The following is a 19,388-nucleotide window of genomic DNA, read 5'->3' as shown; positions in this document are numbered from 1 at the left end:
ACAGGAGCGGCATCCGCCTCCTTCGCTTTCTGGATGACTGGTTACCCGGGCGGTTTCGGTATCGACCCTTCTTCGACGCCGAGACAAGCCTCTGGGACTTTGCCAAGATCTAAGGATCATGGTAAATCTCAAGAAGTTTTCTCTGTTTTCATCGCAACAACTGGTATATCTAGGCTTAATTTTAGTCTCCAATCTCTGTTAAGCCTTCCCTTCAGATGACAGGATAGCAAGGCGGAGGAGAGTAGGAGAACCTTTCCTCAGGCGAGGAGAGTCTCCAGCCCTTTTCTGGTTACGCCTCCTAGGTCACCTTCCTCCTTGACCCCTCTAGTCCCTAACACTCGCCTCGGAATGAGTCTCCTGCTTTGCGATTCAAGTCCCGTTGGAATCAAGACCACGATTCCCCAGACATTCTGGTCCTATGGGACCTGCCGAACGAGGGATCCTGCAGTGGTGGTTGACCTGCGAAGCTTTTGCTAGAGAGTGGATCTTCTTGTCCCTCCTCCGCATTTGATGCTGTCCTTGGACGCGTCAAAAAAAGGGGGAGGGGGCACGTTCTGAACCAAAGGATCTCAAGCCTATGGCCAGAGCTAGAAGGGTACCTCCACATCAATTGGCTAGGGATGAAGGCCATATTCTGGCCGTCAACAGTCCCAACAGGCCCCGGCAAGTCACTCCGTGAGCGACAACACCACGGTAGTTGTCTTTTCATCAAGCGGGGAGGTACTTTTTCATAACAGTCTCCCATCCTACAGTAGAGATACTGAGATGAGCCGAAGTCCGCTCAATACCTCTATCGGCTTACTTCATTCTGGACAAGGAATGTGCTCTCCGACAGTCGGAACAGGGCATCGCAGGTAGAGAGTATCGAGTGGTCTTTGGAACCCCCAGTAGCCAGCAAGCTCGGACCTTGTGGTCCTGTTCGCGATGACCTTGAATTTCAAGCTGTCGCTGTACTTCTCCCCAGCCCCGGACCCCAAGGCACCCAGCCGAGATGTCTTCCCACATCGGTGGGACAACATTAACGTCTACGCCTTGCCACCGTTGGGTCTGTGGGGAAAGGGGGCTCAACAAGACCAGACTTTCGGTCAACCTGTCGGTGACTCTGATAGCTCTGCTACGGCATCAGGCAGAATGGTTTTCGAACCTTCTGCATCCCTTAATGGAACTCCCGAGAGAGTTTTCCCCACGACGAGCTATAGCAACCACAACACTACATCTACCACAAGCCGTAGCTCCGCTTCGGCTCCATGCCTGGAGTCCATCCAGCATCTCCTCACTGAGATAGGCGTTCCGCGACAGGTCGCGGAGCGGATGTCTTGACACCTGCGAAGTCATCCGCAGGGGTCCACCAGGCGAGGTGTGGAGTCTTCTGTGGTTGGTGTCGTGGGAGAGGTATCTCTCCCCTCGATGCCACTATTCCAGCGTTAGCGGAGTTATTGTCCATCTGCGGGAGGAATTGCGCCTTTTGCTCTCGGCGGTAAAGCCTATCGCTCAGCCTCAAGCCTGGCCTTCAGGCTCTAAGGTTAGACAATTCCTCCTCGCTGGATCTTTCTTCGCTCATACTAAGCTACGAACTTACCTGCACCCAGTCGGAGGTGAGACCTCCTCCATGGTACATGGCTCGGGTTCTTAGGGATCTTAAGGCTTCTCCTTGTGAACCAATACGCTAGTCATCTGACAGGCACCTGACTTAGAAGACGGTGCTCCGGCTCGCTCTGGCTTCGACCAAGCGTATCAGCGTACTTCATGGTCTCTCGTACGACTTCGCCCATTCAAGAGGATAGGGAGAGGTAACGTTCGGGTTCGTCCCTGAGTCGGTTTCTAAACTCAAGATCTTGGAGTCCCAAACCTTCGGTTCGACTCCTTCAGGATTTCGAGTCTCCGTTCTGTAACAGATGACCCAGGCCTTCTCCTACTATGCCCAGCAAGGAGTCGGAGGTGGTATCTTAAAGAACAGCTGCAGTTCGTCCTCACGTGCAGCCCTGTTTGGGAGCACAGGAAGGACGAAGAGGAGGGTCACCAGGAATACCTTTGCAGCCTGGATTCTAGGACCATCCATCCCGCCCTGAATCCAGACCCTCCTCCGTCATGTAGCCTTAGAGCACACGATGTCAGAGGCATCGCAACGTCGCTAAGAAGACTACTCTGTGACGCAGGTGCTACAAACTGGAGTCTGGAAGCGTCGGACGACCTTCACAGCTCACTACCTGCAGGACGTGACCCACAGGAGCCTCGATACATTTTTCTATCGGCCTGTGGTGGCTACACAACAGCTGGTCTAACCTCAGGCTCCTTAATGGACAGGTAGCAGAAGGTTGAGGGCATTGTTATCCGATGTCAGACTGCATGATTGAAAGAGATAGGTCTGGCCCTTACTTCTTTCTTCATCCTCCCCTCTCTTGGGGAAAGCAGCATCCTTGGTTCTCTGCATAGCTGACCTCAAACCTCTGCAGGTAACCCATGCTTCCTTGTGTTCCTAGTATTAAAATGATACTGTCGCGTCCCCCATACCCTGACGAGGTGGTATTGGGAAAGTCCTAGTCCAGAATTCCATCTAAAGGTCTTCAGGTCGACTGCCTAGGACAAGTCACGCTTCTTCCCTCCACACACAAGCTTATGTAGGCCGCACACTCCTTGCGGAGCAAGGAACTTGCGAGGTGCAGGGACTCTTTTTCTCGAAGTGCTGCTCACTCGGATTCTGAGTCCCCGGGTAAAGCCAAAGCCAGTATGGCTGGGGACTTTCCACCCTTCCTAAGGGGTAAGTCACCCTATGTAAATAGCGTGGTTTGTATTTCGGTTACGGAACAAATGACAAATTCGGAGATAATTTGTATTTTTCCTAACCATACAAACCTTAGCTATTTACACATATTTGCCCGCCAGCCCTGTCCCCCAAGTCGAGTCCTACCTCTAAGCGAAGTGAATCAGTTCACCAGTGTGTGAGGGGGGAGGGGTAGCTAGCTACCCCTCCCCTACCCCTGCTAACTAGCGCAGGGGTAGTTAACCCTCATTTAAAATCTAATGGCTCGCCATTTCAGCTACGCCGAAAGCAATACCCCCCTCTATGTAAATAGCTAAGGTTTGTATGGTTAGGAAAAATACAAATTATCTCCAAATTTGTCATGTCGTGTATATGGTATGAAAAGTAATGGCTCAAGAACTCTACCCTGAGGAACACCAGATATGACATTCCTATACTTGCTATGGTGCCAATCAATATCAACTCCTTGAGATCTATTACTTAAAAATTCAATTGTAATGCTAAGAAACGACCCACCTACTCTCAACTCTTTTAGTTTGAAAATAAGAGCCTCATGATTAACACGGTCAAAGGAAACGCCAAAATCAAGGTCAATCGTACAAACGTCTTGACCAAAATTGAGGGATTTCTATATAGCATTGGTGATTGTAAGAATGGCATTATTGATGATTGATTTGGTTCTAGATAAGTTTTGGATAGAGAGACATCCTCTATGAAGGTCATGTAGACTTATTTTTAACTTATTAGTCTATCACATTTTGCAGAAATATGAATTTTACTGATAATTTTGAAGTTTCTTTGCACCATGTTTGGTTGTGTGTGGTAATTACTCTCATCCCAAGACTTGACTGACTTTTAGCTTCCTTGGACATGTAAATATATTCTGTAGATCATGTGATTATGTTTTGACTAGAAGAAAGAATTTTTAATCATATATTCATACCATTAGTATGTATTAAACTAATTGAAATATTTATTTTTTATATTTGAAAGCATACGCTCTCAGAACGATAATTTTGATTGTCACCCATACAAGTATATCTTTTCTTTTGACAGAAGTTGATATACTGTACTACTGTATAGCAGAAAATGGACTTCTCAGGGGTTCCCTTTGGGGATGAAATGTTAGGTAAGAAAAATCTGTTATTTTTCCTGGATAGTGAGAGGGATCGTGTCTGTTTATTTGAACAAACTTTTCAAGATATTGTTTATTATTTACTGGATCTACTGTACAAAATCAATATGCTTGTTGATAATTTTAGTTCACAACATAAAAATAGATTTCCTGATTTTGTACACAAATCTAGTTTATTTGCCTAATATATTACAAAGTATACATTTGTAAATCAATACAGTAAGGCCATAGAACTGAGTATCTTGAATTTACATAATAGAAAGAGATACATTTCTTTATTAAAGTTCAACAGTTAGTATAACCCAGTACAGTGAATATAATAAAAGGTAGAAATTATATTCAGAGAAGTCATAAAATTCTAAACTTGATAATCAGTAAATTTTGATGCAAAACCTCCTTTTCACGTGGTTTAAATTTACAGATTTATGCCAACAAGAAATGGGTTGTAACAATGAATATGAAGTAACTATTTGATAAAATTTATTAGAATATTTGTTTTGGACACAGAATCCAGGTTGCCAATGCTCATCATTAAATTTAGGAAGCTTGATAAAGTACAGTACTGTACAAATAGAATTTATAGTTTGCTTCAAACAATTTCTAAACCTGCACAGTGAAATATCTTGTTACTAATCCACCTTAGCATTTTTTTATGATAAAGTTTTCGCTTTGCATATTTTATCCGTTTTATTTCATGTTTTATCAACCTTTTTTATTTCAGGTTTTACTGGAACCAATGCTTACAGTGAAGATAATGCAGCCTACTCAGAATTGTTTGTAGCAGAAGCAGGAGATGCGTTTCAGGGAGGAGATGAATTCGCACATGCCCCACCCGAGGATTTCGCTAATGGTGGAGATTATCAAGAGAGCCGTGCAGTTATGATTGATGGTGGTGATCGTTTTGGGGTGTCAACACTAACTGTTGATTCTCATGAAGAATTAGTGTGGGTTGGTAACAATGGGGTAAGTTCATGTCAATTTTTTATTTACTTTTGTTAATTTAGAGCGAGTTTGTAACATAAAATGCTCGTATCCTAAAACAGTTTTTCTCCTAAGATGTAAAGGAAATTCCCTCAATGCATTCCACATGACCATGAATACACTTATATTCTAATTTTTGAAGATTTTGTAATATATTGCATTGCACAAATTATAACCTCTAACATCAGAAATGAACAAAAGTTAATCTCACAAAGAAAAATAGAAATTGTTGACATATCAACTAGCACTTTATCTCTAAGGAGAGCCTTGGCTGGCATAAGTGAGATGAGAGTAGGAAAATGAAGAGGAGGGTGTTACTGGTTGGAAGGAGAATTGCCCTCCATGAGCAGTTTTGGTAAAATATCAGTTCTCTCTCTAGAGTAATGTTTACTATCACTTAACTGAATCACTTGGTTTATGCTTTCTGGACACTTGATCATCGTTTTCCACACTTATGTTCAATTTTGACAAGAAATATATCTGGAGACGACTACTTTTGCCCTTTCATTAAAATATCATGAGAATGAGACATTGTATTCTTGATAAATAGATTCACTGCTTGCCCTGCTAAAGCCTTATGTGGGTGATGTGTTTACAAAATTACTGGTATGCAGGGTTTCTCAAATTTTTTAATATATCCGTAATTTCACTTGAAACAAGAGGTTTGTCAGGGGGTGTCTCCTCGTTAGATGAACTCCAACAGCTCCTATGTCATTTGCTACTTGGTATTTTCCTCAAGAAGATTGTTGATGTCGTCATTGTCAATCTCCAACCCCATTGTCTTTCCCAAGGACACAATTTCATTGTTAACTGCCTCCAGCATTGGATTGAATCCCTCAAAATTACATTTAGGAACACATTCAAACTGCAGTTTCTGCCAAGCAGAATTGATGGTTCTGATGGTGACCCCTTTCCAGGCTTTATCAATGATTTTGAGGCAGTTGACAATATGGAAATGTTCTTTTGAAAATTCTCGAAGATAAGGTTGGTCCCTTCGGTGACCTCAAAGCATCACCGGAACATTGCTTTTGTGTGAAGCTTTTTGAAGTTTGATATCACCTACTGATCCATGTGTTGGGTGGTAGGAACTTGGTCTTGATAAATTTGAACTCCTCCATTAGGTCGTCTTTAAGGCCTGGAGGATGGGTGGGAGCATCGTCCATAATTACCAAGGCTTTGAGTTGGAGGTTCCTCTCTAATGGGTACTTTATGATCTCAAGACCAAACAACTGATGGACCCATTCCAAAATAAAATTCATGTTACTCAAGTCTTATTGTTTGTCTTTCACATGACATTAAGTTGTTTCTTTTGGACCTTGCATTTCTTGAATGATACACCAGGAGAAGTTTAATGTCTGGTTACATTAGCAATGAGCAGTAGGGTTAGACAGTCTTTCATGGGTTTGTGACCAGGAATCGCCTTTCTTCTTCTGTAATGGAGATCCTCATGGGCATCTTCTTCCAATAAAGACTGGTCTTATCGCGATTTAAAGCTTGCTGCTGTATTGTGGCAGGATGCAAAAATGCAAACCCCACACTTATAAATGTAACTTACTAAAAAATAGTTACGCAACACAAAATTTTCCTTAAAGTTAACAGTAAGTGAACTCTTAGACAGAAGGGTATTTAAGACATAAATATTATCCTTAACATTTTATTTCTTAACTTTTAACTAAAATCAGCAACATTAAAAAAAAATACCACTACTGTAACATCATTTAAAACTAAACTGTACCAATGCAGAAATATTAATATAATTGTATATAGTATATACACGGACTCTGTCGCCTGCACAAGACTGAAGTCTAACTAGCCCTTTGCAATAGATCTGTGACTGACCATATACTGTACTTCCGTCAATGTGACATGGTGGCATCATCATCATCATCATCAGTAAGACCCCATGTAGAATACGGAGTCCATTTCTGGTCCACAAGTATTCAGAAGGATATAGATAAACTAGAAGCAGTACAAGCTAGGGCTACCAAACTAGTTCCAACACAGACAATTTGAATATATACGGAGGATGGAACATTTAAACTTTTTTTATCTACCATCTCGACATCTAAGGAGACAATTAATAGACTTATTCAAAATTCTTAAAAGAATAACAAATGTAGATTACAAAAATCAATTCAAGCTTAGCACAAACCAGTCCAGAGGTAATGGATGCAAACTGGAATTGAAAAGACACACCACCACTCAATGTTATTATTTCTTTACATATAAGATAGCAAATACATGGAACAGAATTCCAGAGGATGTACTAAACAGTAACACGGTAAACGAGTTCAAGAAAAAGTTCATCAAGGTCATAAAAACTCTTGTTTAAACTAGATCGCTCTGCCCAAGAGCTAAAGGAATCTCCCAGGATGGACTAAAAAGTACTTGAGACATCCAAAATCCTTGTAACTCCTCACCGTCTTTCTTAATCATCTTGGTGTCCTCTGTCACGATACTGTTAACTTTACAATACAATACAAAATGTCTATGATGAACACTACAGATTACAAGTCGACAAAGAACAGTTCCGAAGATGCTCAGAGAGTGAAAGAGTTTGAGGCTTTGAGCGAGAGGGGGAAGTGTGAGCTAATATGAGACAAAATTTGTTATGAACAACCCGAGAACACTGCGTTGGTGGCATTAGAGCACAATGTGACGGATTTCTGCGCGTTGTGTGTTAACGTCTTTAGTACTTATCCACTAAAAATGCCCATATGGCACAAAATTTTTGCTTTTTGGCTGATGCAATACAGTGGTCATAACACAGTTAAAATTTTTATGCTTGTATTCCCAATTTCTTTGCATTCAGTTACTCCTAACTTGTGGTTCTACAGTATTTTATATAAAATTCATTGTACAATCTTTAATTGCCATGAATGAAATAAACTGCAAATTATTTCTGAAACACTAAGTTTTCATTTACAGTACAGTTACACTCTTCTTTACGTCAGTTCAACATACAGTATATCGATTCCGAGTCTACGTTGCTCTCCTTAGATATTAAATGCAAAAATAAAATCCAACTCATGTCATTTTATCCCACCCTACATCAGTCTCTGAGTCATAAAATAGCTTTTCTTGAAGCTTATCAATGCAAGGTTGTAAGTACTTTTCATGTGAACATTTACAGGAAACCTTTAAGTCCAATCCACGTTGAGTCCCTCTGAACCAATTAACGACGTAGGGCAGGGTATTACTGTACAGTACTGTACTGTATGATTTTTCTTGCAAATTTCAAGATTGATCACATTCATACACACTTAAGAGTTTTTTTTTTTAATTTTACAGTAAAGTATGTTGCAAAGGGTGTTTTATGAAATTATGGAATAATATTCTGGTGCATTACACTATTTAACATGAGTTGTTCCAATTGAAGTAGAATAAAAAGATGTTGAGCATTTAGCTTTATTATTGTCTCAGTACTTGAATGTACTGAAGCACTACATTAGGATTTTTTATTTGTTACAGTATGTAAAACATTCTAATAGGAATTACTAGTACACTATGAATCAGTATAAATGTACATTTGAAATTTGCTTTTGAAGAAAGTAATAGGTTTAGTAAAGCCTAAAAAAAAAAAAAGATGTGTACCGAAGGTTGAAGTCTTATGGGTATTGCCAAAACTGGTACTCGTGCAAGTCCAGAATCAAAATGCATAGGCGTTGAGTCATTTTACATTGTTAGTTGTCTTTATCATCAGGGTGCGAGGGTCTGTCTAGATATTGATTATCACCATTTAAAACAAGTGAAATGGATGAATAATATATAGTCGAGTGTTTTCTGTATTCAGTGGTGTTAGGTCTATGGAGTCAGTGAAAGAAATGAGGAGAATGTGCTTCATTAGTAGAACAGGAGTAATCAATAAAGCTACGACTAGAGAGGTTCCTAACAGTAATGGAAATATCCCTTTATTTCTCAATACTTACTTTACTTTGATGGCTGCTTTTCCAGTCCCATACAGCAGGAGAACCCCACTTTCTACAGGACCTCCGCGGTCGTTTTATCTTGTTCGTTCAGAGTATTTATCGATTCAGATCACATATTGTTCATTTACTGTTAAATCGTCACTGTTGTAGGATTGTTTAAATAAGAAAGTCTTCAGTTTCCTCTTGAAAGCCTTAATGTCTTCAATCATTCGAATGTTTTGTGGGAGCTTATTATATAGTCTCTGGGTCGCATATTTAAAGGCTCTGGAGTCTAAAGTAGACATATACTAGGTTCCAACAGTTTGAAGCCATCTGTAACTATTCTCGTTTGACAGGATTTGTTGGCTGCACAATATGTAGCAATACTCTTAAGTATTTTGAACGACCGGTTCTGATAACTTGGTGGGTTATTGTTCATTTTTCAATATTAATCTTACCCGATAATCATGTAGCTGTCAACTCTGTTGCCGACAGAAATCTACGGTCGGGATACGCCAGCGATCGCTATACAGGTGGGGGTGAACACCACAGCGCCATCTGTGGTCAGGTACTCCAGTACTTCTTGTCAACACCACCTCAATTTTTCCTCTGTCGTGCCTCCGGCTAGACCTACATGGATACGCTGTTGATTCTGGAGTTATTGCTCACGATTTGGTGATGTATTTGCTCTAGAGTTTAGCCTTCGCTATTCAGGAAGCTATATCATTAGCTTAGCAAGTTTTTGGAATTTATTTGATTTAATTTTTTATTTAATTTTGGTACGAAGAGAGTATGAACTCTCTTTCACTTTTAAATGGCCGACCCTTCCCTTAGACGGAAGTGTTGGTGTCGAAGAGAGTATAGACTCTCTTAATTTTGCTTAACAAGGTTATAGATTTATTTTATATCTCTCCGCCTTTTATAGGCCTCTTTGATTAACTTCCTTTTATTATAAACTTATTAAAATTAATTTTTATATTTGTTTATATTCGACCTTTCCTAATAGTAGGCGGTCTTTTCTTGGAACCGAAGTTAATTAACATTGAGCCCGTCATTTCGTTTTTACCTGTTAACATATTATGCTATTTTAATGTTTTTGAAAGAATTTCTTTGATAGTCTTGTACTGTTTTCAAAGTTGAACTAACGTTTTGTTTTGTCTCTGCAGTTGTTAACGTTCAGAACGTTCAACTTGCGCTCTATCGTTACGATAGAGAGAGAGTCTATCACGGTGTCACGTTGCAGTAAGAGTAAACCGATTCTAGCGTTTTGTTCATTCTTTCTTAGCTTAAATGGTTTTAATTCTAATAAAGGAACTTTTTATTTGGGAAATCTTTCAGTTTTTTTCCTTTAACAATAATATGTTTTAACGATATATATAATTGGGCTCTTCTCTCAGGTGCTAAGTCAAGAGAGAGAGAGAGAGAGATAGAGACGGAGGGAGAGAGAGGAGGATAAACGTTTCGTTCAAGCGGGTAACGTTGTTATCGTTTTTGCTCTTCTCCCTAGTCTCTTTAGGGGAAGAAGGTAAACGTTTCTAGAGTTTTATTCTTGTTCTCAGGCTTTATGCGGTGAGAGATTTTAAACGTAGTTTATTTGATCTAGTGTTTAGTCTCTTTTCCAGCCACTGAATTATTTATCTTTCATTATGTTTTTCTGTTACATTGTAATACTGTTTTCGCAATTACTAACTTTTAATGAAGGATAGAATTGCGTGTTTCAGGTACAAACCACTTAAAGTTTCGAGTTCAGTGAAATAAGTGCAAACAGAAAATCAAAAGTGATAAAGTGATAAGCGCAAAGTGTTACAGTGTTGCGTTCGAGGGTTCGTCTGTTCGTGCCAGTTGTTCGCCTAGTCTGGGACCTCTTACAAGCTCCCAAGCCCAGGGGAGAAGTAATGTCGAAGGACTTATGGGTTCAGCAGACCTTGATCGACGAACAGACGTTTCCCTCCGTGGTTTCGGGTGTTACCAACTCACGTAGCCGACGTGATCACCCCACCCACACAAATACGAGAGAGCCCTTTTATTCCTCGTCTGCGGAAGAGGTTTCTCGCAGAAACCATGGACCAAATCTTGCAGCTTTTAAGTGCAAGTCGGTCCCTTCCGCGCAAGTCCAACTCCTAGGTGGTGCCATTAGCACTGGGTCAGTTCGGACTTGCTGCAGTACGACAACTGCACACCTCCCAGAGAGGCAAGGTGGTATCGCAACAGACAGTAACTCCGTCTGTTGCCGCACCAGCTGTTTTAGACCCTCAGTTTCAACGGACAGTAGCTCCGTTTGTTGTTGTCTTTCTTAAACTCTAGTGGTCTATGCTGCTGACAATGCAGTCTCAGCTTGCGGTGTTGATGCAGGAGTTTCAGGCAGAGAAGGTTAGCACACCTCCTCCTGCGAGCGCTCATGAGGCAGCCGCCTCAACTCCACCTCTGCGCAGTCCACCCTGCCAGACGTATGATGTTGAGGTTCCTCCACGCGTGAGCTGCCGCATTGGGAGTTGCCAGATACCAGCGCTGTGCAGCAACCTCCACTTTCCTTGAGGCAGGAGCCTCTTGCTATGCGGCAACCTCCTCAACACTTGAGGCAGGAGCCTTATGCTTTGCAGCAACCTCCTCTACCCTTGAGGCAGGAGCTTCATGTGTTGCGACAACCTCCTCCATCCTCGAGGCAGCAACCTCTTGCATTGCGGCAACCTCCACCATCCTTGAGGCAGCAACCTCAACTCTTGCGGCAGCCACCTCCACTCTTGAGGCAAGAACCTCAACTCTTGAGGCAAGAGCCTCAACTCTTGAGGAACCTCATGCTATGAGGCAGCCGCCTCAACGCATGCAGCAACCGCATTCTTCACAGCATGAGCCTCTCTCTGCGCAGCTACCTCCTCAACCCTTGAGGCAGACGCAACTCTTGAGGCAGGAACCTCACAGGAGCCTCATGCTATGCGGCATCCTCCTCAAACCATGAGGCAGGAGCCTCATGCTATGCGGCATCCTCCTCAACCCATGAGGCAGGAGCCTCATGCTATGCGACATCCTCCTCTACCCATGAGGCAGCCTCATGCTATGCGGCATCCTCCTCAACCCATGAGGCAGGAGCCTCATGCTATGCGGCATCCTCCTCAACCCATGAGGCAGGAGTCTCATGCTATGAGGAGCCTCATGCTATGCGGCATCCTCCTCAAACCATGAGGCAGGAGCCTCATGCTATGCGGCAACCGCCTCAACCCATGAGGCAGGAGCCTCATACTATGCGGCATCCTCCTCAACGCATGCGGCATAAGCCTCATCCCTTGCAGCTTGAGCCTCATCCCATGCAGCATGAGTCTCATACCATGCAGCATGAGCCTCATCCCATGCAGCATGAGCCTCATCCCATGCAGCATGAGCCTCATCCCATGCAGCATAAGCCGCACGCCATGCAACATGCTCTGCTTACCTTACAGCATGCTCTACATACAGCATGCTCTGCATACAGCATGCTCTGCATACCTTACCGCATACTTCTCAGTCACACATCTTTGGTTGTTGCCAACTCACTAGACTGTCAAGCAGTTTCATAACGTTGCCTTCTAGTCTGCTGCTTTTGCACCAGTGAAACCCTCACTGAGAGAGAACTTAGCTTTTCTCGGATATGGTTCCTGTAGATGAGAAAGTGCTATTCTCCCTCCTTCTGATTTTCCCTTGAGGACTCTGTCATTTGGAGAGGAGCCTTTAGCTGCTTAGCCTCCTATGGACTTTTATTTAAGCATAGCATGCTTCCAGGGAGGGTAAGGGTTCCACTTCAGTCGCTAACCCCGTCTGTTACCACACCTGCTCCCATAGACCTTGAGCTGTGTTGCAAGACATGCAGTCCAAGCTTAGTCCTTGTTAGAGGATTTTTTGTTTACGGAGTCAGTGTGTCACTGGGAAGACGTTCAACAACCAGCAGAAGTGACTTGTTGTGACGCAGTGCGGCAACCTCAGCAACCCGATAAGGAGTTGTCTGTACGACCCAGACAGTCTAGACAGCTTCGGGTTGTCACTGTACTTCCTCGCTTCCCCATGGTTGACAGTTCACAGACTGTGCAGCAGTACCATGATCTTGTGTCCGGCTCCGTCAGACGACTAGCTTTTAAGAGCTCCCACAAGTCGTCGCTGTCTGGAGATTCTCAGATGGACTATGGATCTGACCAAGGAACTGGGCCTCCTGGTCAATTTTGAGGAGTCCCAGCTCGTCCCATCCCAGACCATTGTCTACCTGGGTATGGATCTTCAGAGTCGAGCTTTTCGGGCTTTTCCGTCGGCCCCAAAGATATACTAAGCCCTAGATTGCATCCAGAGCATGCTGAGAAGGAACCGATGCTCAGTCAGGTAGTGGATGAGTCTAACAGGGACACTTTCATCGCTGGCCCTGTTCATCGAGTTAGGGAGACCCCACCTCCCCCCCTTCAGTATCATCTAGCGGCTCACTGGATAAAGGACATGACGCTAGAGACGATCTCAGTTCCTGTTTCCGAAGAGAGGAGGTCTACTCTCACGTGGTGAAAGAACAGCTTTCTTCTCAAGGAAGTCTACCTTTGGCTGTTCAGAAACCCGACCGCCGTCTCTTCTCTGACGCATCAGACACGGGCTGGGGTGCGACTTTGGACGGACAGGAATGCTCGGGAACATGGAATCAGGAGCTAAGGACACTTCAAATCTTTTGCAAGGAGCTGTTGGCGGTTCATCTGGCCTTGATAAACTTCAAGTCCCTCCAGCTTAACAAGGTGGTGGAGGTGGACTCTGACAACACCACAGCCTTGGCTTACATCTCCAAGCAGGGAGGGACTCATTCGTGGAAGTTGTTCTAGATCGCAAGGGACCTCCTCATCTGGTTAAAAGATCGAAAGCTCACGCTGGTAACGAGGTTCATTCAGGGCGATATGAATGTCATGGCAGATTGCCTTAGCCGGAAGGGTCAGGTCATCCCCACAGAGTGGACCCTTCACAAGAATGTTTGCAGCAGACTTTGGGCCCTGTGGGGTCAGCCAACCATAGATCTGTTCGCTACCTCGATAACCTAGAGGCTCCCGTTGTATTGTTCTCCGATTCCAGACCCAGCAGCAGTTCACGTGGATGCTTTTCTGCTGGATTGGTCCCATCTCGACCTGTATGCATTCCCGCCGTTCAAGATTGTCAACAGGGTACTTCAGAAGTTCGCCTCTCGCAAAGGGACACGGCTGACGTTGGTTGGCTCCGCTCTGGCCCGCGAGAGAATGGTTCATAGAGGTACTGCAATGGCTGGTCGACATTCCCAGGACTCTTCCTCTAGGAGTGGACCTTCTACGTCTACCTCACGTAAAGAAGGTACATCCAAACCTCCACGCTCTTCGTCTGACTGCCTTCAGACTTTCGAAAGACTCTCAAGAGCTAGGGGCTTTTCGAAGGAGGCAGCCAGAGCGATTGCCAGAGCAAGGAGGACATCCACTCTCAGAGTCTATCAGTCTAAAGGGGAAGTCTTCCGAAGCTGGTACAAGGCCAATGCAGTTTCCTCATCCAGTACCACTGTAACCCAGATTGCTGACTTCCTGTTACATCTAAGGAACGTAAGATCCCTTTCAGCTCCTACGATCAAGGGTTACAGAAGTATGTTGGCAGCGGTTTTCCGCCACAGAGGCTTGGATCTTTCCACCAACAAAGATCTACAGGACCTCCTTAGGTCTTTTAAGACCTCAAAGGAACGTCGGTTGTCCACTCCAGGCTGGAATCTAGACGTGGTCCTAAGGTTCCTTATGTCATCAAGATTTGAACCTCTCCAATCAGCCTCTTTTAAGGACCTCATATTAAAAACTCTTTTCCTCGTGTGCTTGACAACAGCTAAAAGAGTAAGTGAGATCCACGCCTTCAGCAGGAACATAGTTTTCACATCTGAAACGGTTACATGTTCCTTGCAGCTCGGTTTTTTGCTAAAACGAGCTTCCTTCACGTCCTTGGCCTAAGTCGTTCGAGATCCCAAGCCTGTCCAACTTGGTGGGGGACGAACTGGAGAGAGTACTTTGCCCAGTTAGAGCTCTTAGGTACTATCTAAAAAGGTCATAACCTTTACGAGGACAATCAGAAGCCTTATGGTGTGCTATCAAGAAGCCTTCTCTTCCAAGGTCTAAGAACTCAGTTTCTTACCTATTCAGGCTCCTGATTAGGGAAGCACATTCTCATCTGAAGGAAGAAGACCTTGCTTTGCTGAAGGTAAGGACACATGAAGTGGGAGCTGTGGCTACTTCAGTGGCCCTCAAACAGAACCGTTCTCTGCAGTGTGTTATGGATGCAACCTATTGGAGAAGCAAGTCAGTGTTCGCATCATTCTATCTCAAAGATGTCCAGTCTCTTTACGAGAACTGCTACACCCTGGGACCATTCGTAGCAACGAATGCAGTAGTAGGCGGGGGCTCAGCCACTACATTCCCATAATCCCATAACCTTTTTAACCTTTCTCTTGAATACTTTTTATGGGTTGTACGGTCGGCTAAGAAGCCTTCCACATCCTTGTTGATTTGGCGGGTGGTCAATTCTTTCTTGAGAAGCGCCGAGGTTAAAGGTTGTGATGAGGTCCTTTAGTATGGGTTGCAGCCCTTTATACTTCAGCACCTAAGAGTCGTTCAGCATCCTAAGAGGACCGCTACGCTCAGTAAGAAAGACGTACTTAATAAAGGCAGAGTAATGGTTCAAGTCGTCTTCCTTACCAGGTACTTATTTATTTTATGTTATTTTTGAATAACTAATAAAATAGAATACGGGATACTTAGCTTCTTTGTTAACATGTATGCTGGTCTCCACCCACCACCCTGGGTGTGAATCAGCTACATGATTATCGGGTAAGATTAATATTGAAAAATGTTATTTTCATTAGTAAAATAAATTTTTGAATATACTTACCCGATAATCATGATTTAATTGACCCACCCTTCCTCCCCATAGAGAACCAGTGGACCGAGGAAAAAATTGAGGTGGTGTTGACGAGAAGTACTGGAGTACCTGACCACAGATGGCGCTGTGGTGTTCACCCCCACCTGTATAGCGATCGCTGGCGTATCCCGACCGTAGATTTCTGTCGGCAACAGAGTTGACAGCTACATGATTATCGGGTAAGTATATTCAAAAATTTATTTTACTAATGAAAATAACATATTTTAAATTCAATTCTCGCTTTAATCGGCAGCCAGTGTAAAACGATTAGTATAGGGGTGATCCTTTCTCTAGGTGGGACACCTTTTATCAGTCTTGCTCCTCTGTTTATTATGTTTTGTAATTTCTTAAGTTGCACTTTTGGTAAATTGTAATAGATAGAGTTGCAGTAGTCAATCCTGGTAATAAGTTTATCACAAGTTTCTTTACAGAATTTTCGTCCAGGTACTTTTTTATAAATGCAATTTGTTCCAACACGAATACTTACCTCGAACTACTTTCTTAGGAGTTACCTGTAATCTCCTCTCTACCGACCAGAGTTTTGTGTAGGATACCCTAAATCCCGTTTTCTATGAAGGCCTACCTCGGCATTAGGGAATGTGCCCCGAGGGTAGGCTTTGCGCTAGGTCGAGGTCCGCTTGGGTCGATAACGCCAGTAAGTTCTCTGGTCGCGACGTGTCACCACGTCGCTCTCGTTCTCTCTCGACCCTTTGTGTGCGCCGCGTGTGTCCCACGTGTTTCCCGCGTGGTAACTTGTACTTATCCCTTGTGTTCCTGTGTGTTCACTTTCCGCCCTTGGGCTTCCCCAGTGTATTCCTTGATTCCCTGCGTTCCTGTGTCTTGTGTTTGTGCGTTATGGAGCAAATCCGCCGTTGTCCTGGGCCTAGAGCCGGTAAATCGTGTGGAGCGTTCCTCTCCAAACCTGAAGTGGACCCTCACTCCCTTTGCTCTTCCTGTAGGGGCAAAGTTTGTTCGTCGTCAGATACGTGCCCCGAGTGTGTTGGTTGGAGTGATATCCAGTGGGTGCGTTACGGCACGAAGAAGAGAAAATCGTCGAAACGTTCACCCAGGAAGGCTAGTATTTCTTCGCCGCTACCGTCGCCCAGTGAACGGTCCGACGGGGCTTCTGTCTCGCCTTCCCCTATCCAGAGTAGGGGCCGAGGTAAGTCCATCATGGGGAAAGAACTGAGCGTTCTTCCCCAGGAATCTGGTGAATGTGCAGTGGGGATTGCGGGTCCTTCTCGGGCTAGTGAGGAGCCCGGTAGTGCTTTGTCAGGGTGCTCTGGAGACTCGGCCCTTGTGCTTGGGGAGCATGTTTCCTCCGATGACCCTTTGTGGGGTAGTAACGTTGTTTCTGTGTCTTCGCCCCCTTCGTGGGCCTGTGTTTCAGGGTCTTCGGCAGGCGGCGACAACCAGGGTAAGTTAGGTTCTGCAGGGAGTGATGCCTTCGGGTGGAAGCTTCCTAAGACACCGGGTAGGTCCCCTATGCGAATGGAAGAGGGCCTGGATTCCTGGTTCTCTAGTGTTGGGCGCCAAACCTCGTTCCCAACCCCGCTCACGGAAGTTCCCGAAGAATTCCTGCAACCTTCTACCTCGGGTACGCAACGAGTCGCGAAGTCCCCCGCGGTCCCCGCTCCCGCCCGCCGTACAGTAAGTGCAGTGACGTCGGGCTCTTCAGAGGAGTCTTTCTCGTCGGGTGAAGAAGCCAGGAGGAAACATCGACGTTGGAGGGAGCGGTCTAGGAGCAGGCGTTCCCGTTCAAGATCGCGTTCCAGATACAGCAGGAAGTGCTCCCGTTCTCCAAGAAGAAAACACAGAAGGAGTAGGTCACCCGATGGCGATTGGGTTTTCGTACCCCGTAAAGCAGAGATACGATGTTCCCCGGACCGGCGGTCCAAGGATTTCTCGCCAAGGAGACCGTCCTCCAAGCACAGTTTTGACCCTCACAGGCAGATTCGCGAGAAAGACTCTACATGCAGGCATAAGACTGCGAAGCTTCCGGTTCACCCCGCCCAGCGGGGGAACCGCGCTTCCTTACGGGCAGTCTGGCCGAACCAGCCCAACTGGTGCGGCCCTCGGACCGGAAGGAACGGTTCCCGCTGTTGGGTCAGCCCACGGGATCCGCGTCCTCGTCCCCCAGAGACCTTGAGCGGACACTAATCCTCGCTGGGTCGGCGATGCCTGTGCTAACCCCCGCCCCTGGTGCGGAAGCCTCCGCCGGGGAGGACCAGTACCTTGGCAGAGGAGTGCCTGTTGTGTCTAGAGCAAGGTCCCGGTGGGAGTGCCCAGTGACCCGGCTCCCCGGGCTCAAGCCGAGGCTTCGGCTGACGGTAGGGAGGGTTCCCCGACGGAGGATTCGGCTTATAGAAGAGTGATTGGCCTTATCAGGAGGCATCACAAAATAGAGGAACCGGCAGCTACCGACGACGACTATTGGAGGTCCAGCCTCATACGGTTAATGCAGGCCCCTACCCAGCCTAAGACCTCCCTGGCTCTCCCTCTAGCCCGGGATCTCGTCCTGGAACAGGAATACGTAGATAGAGTGGTGGCAAGTAACGCCGAATCCCCCAAGACTCAGAGTTCTTCTAAGTTACTCCAGGGGCTCAAGACGCAGGGCAAGGTCTATGTACCAGAAGGACGTCGACCAGGAGCCTGCAAAGTAGAACCTTCTCTTGACATCCTGGGCCAGGGCGTCTCGGAGGACAGAGCCTCTTCAGCCCCAGTTTGTTTTTCTCCATCGGAGGCCGCGATGATGGAGGAAATGTCGAGGGACCTGGTGCACGTCTCCTCTTGGCTAGACTGGTGGACTTCCACCTTAGTAGGGGTGCAAGCCACTTTTGATCCTACAGACCCGAAACAGCAAAACCTCCTGAGGGAACATATCACCTCCTGGGGCAAGACGCTTAAGTTCCTGACATACCAATCTCTCGCCCTGACAGCGAATTGGGTACTCCGCAAGAGGGACACCATCCTGGCAAAGGTGTCCCGAAAGGTCCCAGACAGGGAGGCACGGGCCATGAGGAGCCTTCCCTTGTGGGGTGACTCCTTGTTCCCCTTAAAGGACTTAGAAACCATTATGGAGAAGGTGTCTAAGAGAAAGGAATTAAGCACCCCCAGGCCTACGTCCACAAGGAGACCGCCCTACAAGAGGTCAGTCTTAGACAGTGCCGCGACGGCTCAGGCCTCTCCTAGCATGACGAAGAGAGAAGCTCCTCCTTCCTCCTGGACCTCAGCACCTCAGCCCCCCCGTAGGGGGGCCCCAGCAGCTTCAGCCTCCTTTAGGACAGGTTATTCTGCCTCCAGGAGAGGCCGTTCAGGCCGCTCCTCCAGAAGGAGATAGAGTGGGAGGCCCCCTATCCCTGCCCAAGCCTCAGGTTGGGGGATGCCTCAGACTATTTTGGCAAGCATGGAAAGCTCACGGAGCGGAGCCCTGGACAGTGTCCGTACTGAAGGAGGGCTACAGGTTACTGTTCTTAGCAGAACCACCCCCTCTAATCCCGGCCAGCCGGGCGGAGTGGCTGGTCCCCAAGGATCCGTTGAAGAAGACCGCCCTTCAAGAGGAAGTGTCCTCCGTGTTGGAGAAGGGCGCCACGGAGGAGATTCTACACCCAGGCCCGGGTTTCTACAGTCGTCTGTTCCTGGTAGAAAAGGCGACGGGGGGGGGGAGACCGGTTATAGATCTGTCGGCTCT

At 45.7% G+C, this 19,388-nt stretch overlaps 1 protein-coding gene across 1 annotated transcript in view; it reads left to right on the top strand.

Moving 5' to 3' along the window:
• PAN2 (PAN2-PAN3 deadenylation complex catalytic subunit PAN2) overlaps positions 1 to 19,388 on the top strand; it is a 122,642-nt gene that overhangs the window by 18,080 nt on the left and 85,174 nt on the right. Inside the window, exons 2-3 of the mRNA XM_068385429.1 lie at positions 3,818 to 3,890; positions 4,618 to 4,859. Of these exons, the coding sequence (XP_068241530.1) occupies positions 3,851 to 3,890; positions 4,618 to 4,859 (282 nt within the window). The 5' untranslated portion in view covers positions 3,818 to 3,850. The remainder of the gene's footprint in view (positions 1 to 3,817; positions 3,891 to 4,617; positions 4,860 to 19,388) is intronic.

This window comes from Palaemon carinicauda, chromosome 13 (assembly GCF_036898095.1).
Source record: "Palaemon carinicauda isolate YSFRI2023 chromosome 13, ASM3689809v2, whole genome shotgun sequence".
Classification (NCBI taxonomy): Eukaryota; Metazoa; Arthropoda; class Malacostraca; order Decapoda; family Palaemonidae; genus Palaemon; species Palaemon carinicauda.
Note: the sequence above shows the minus strand (reverse complement) of the source record. Positions and strands in the feature narration are given on the sequence as shown.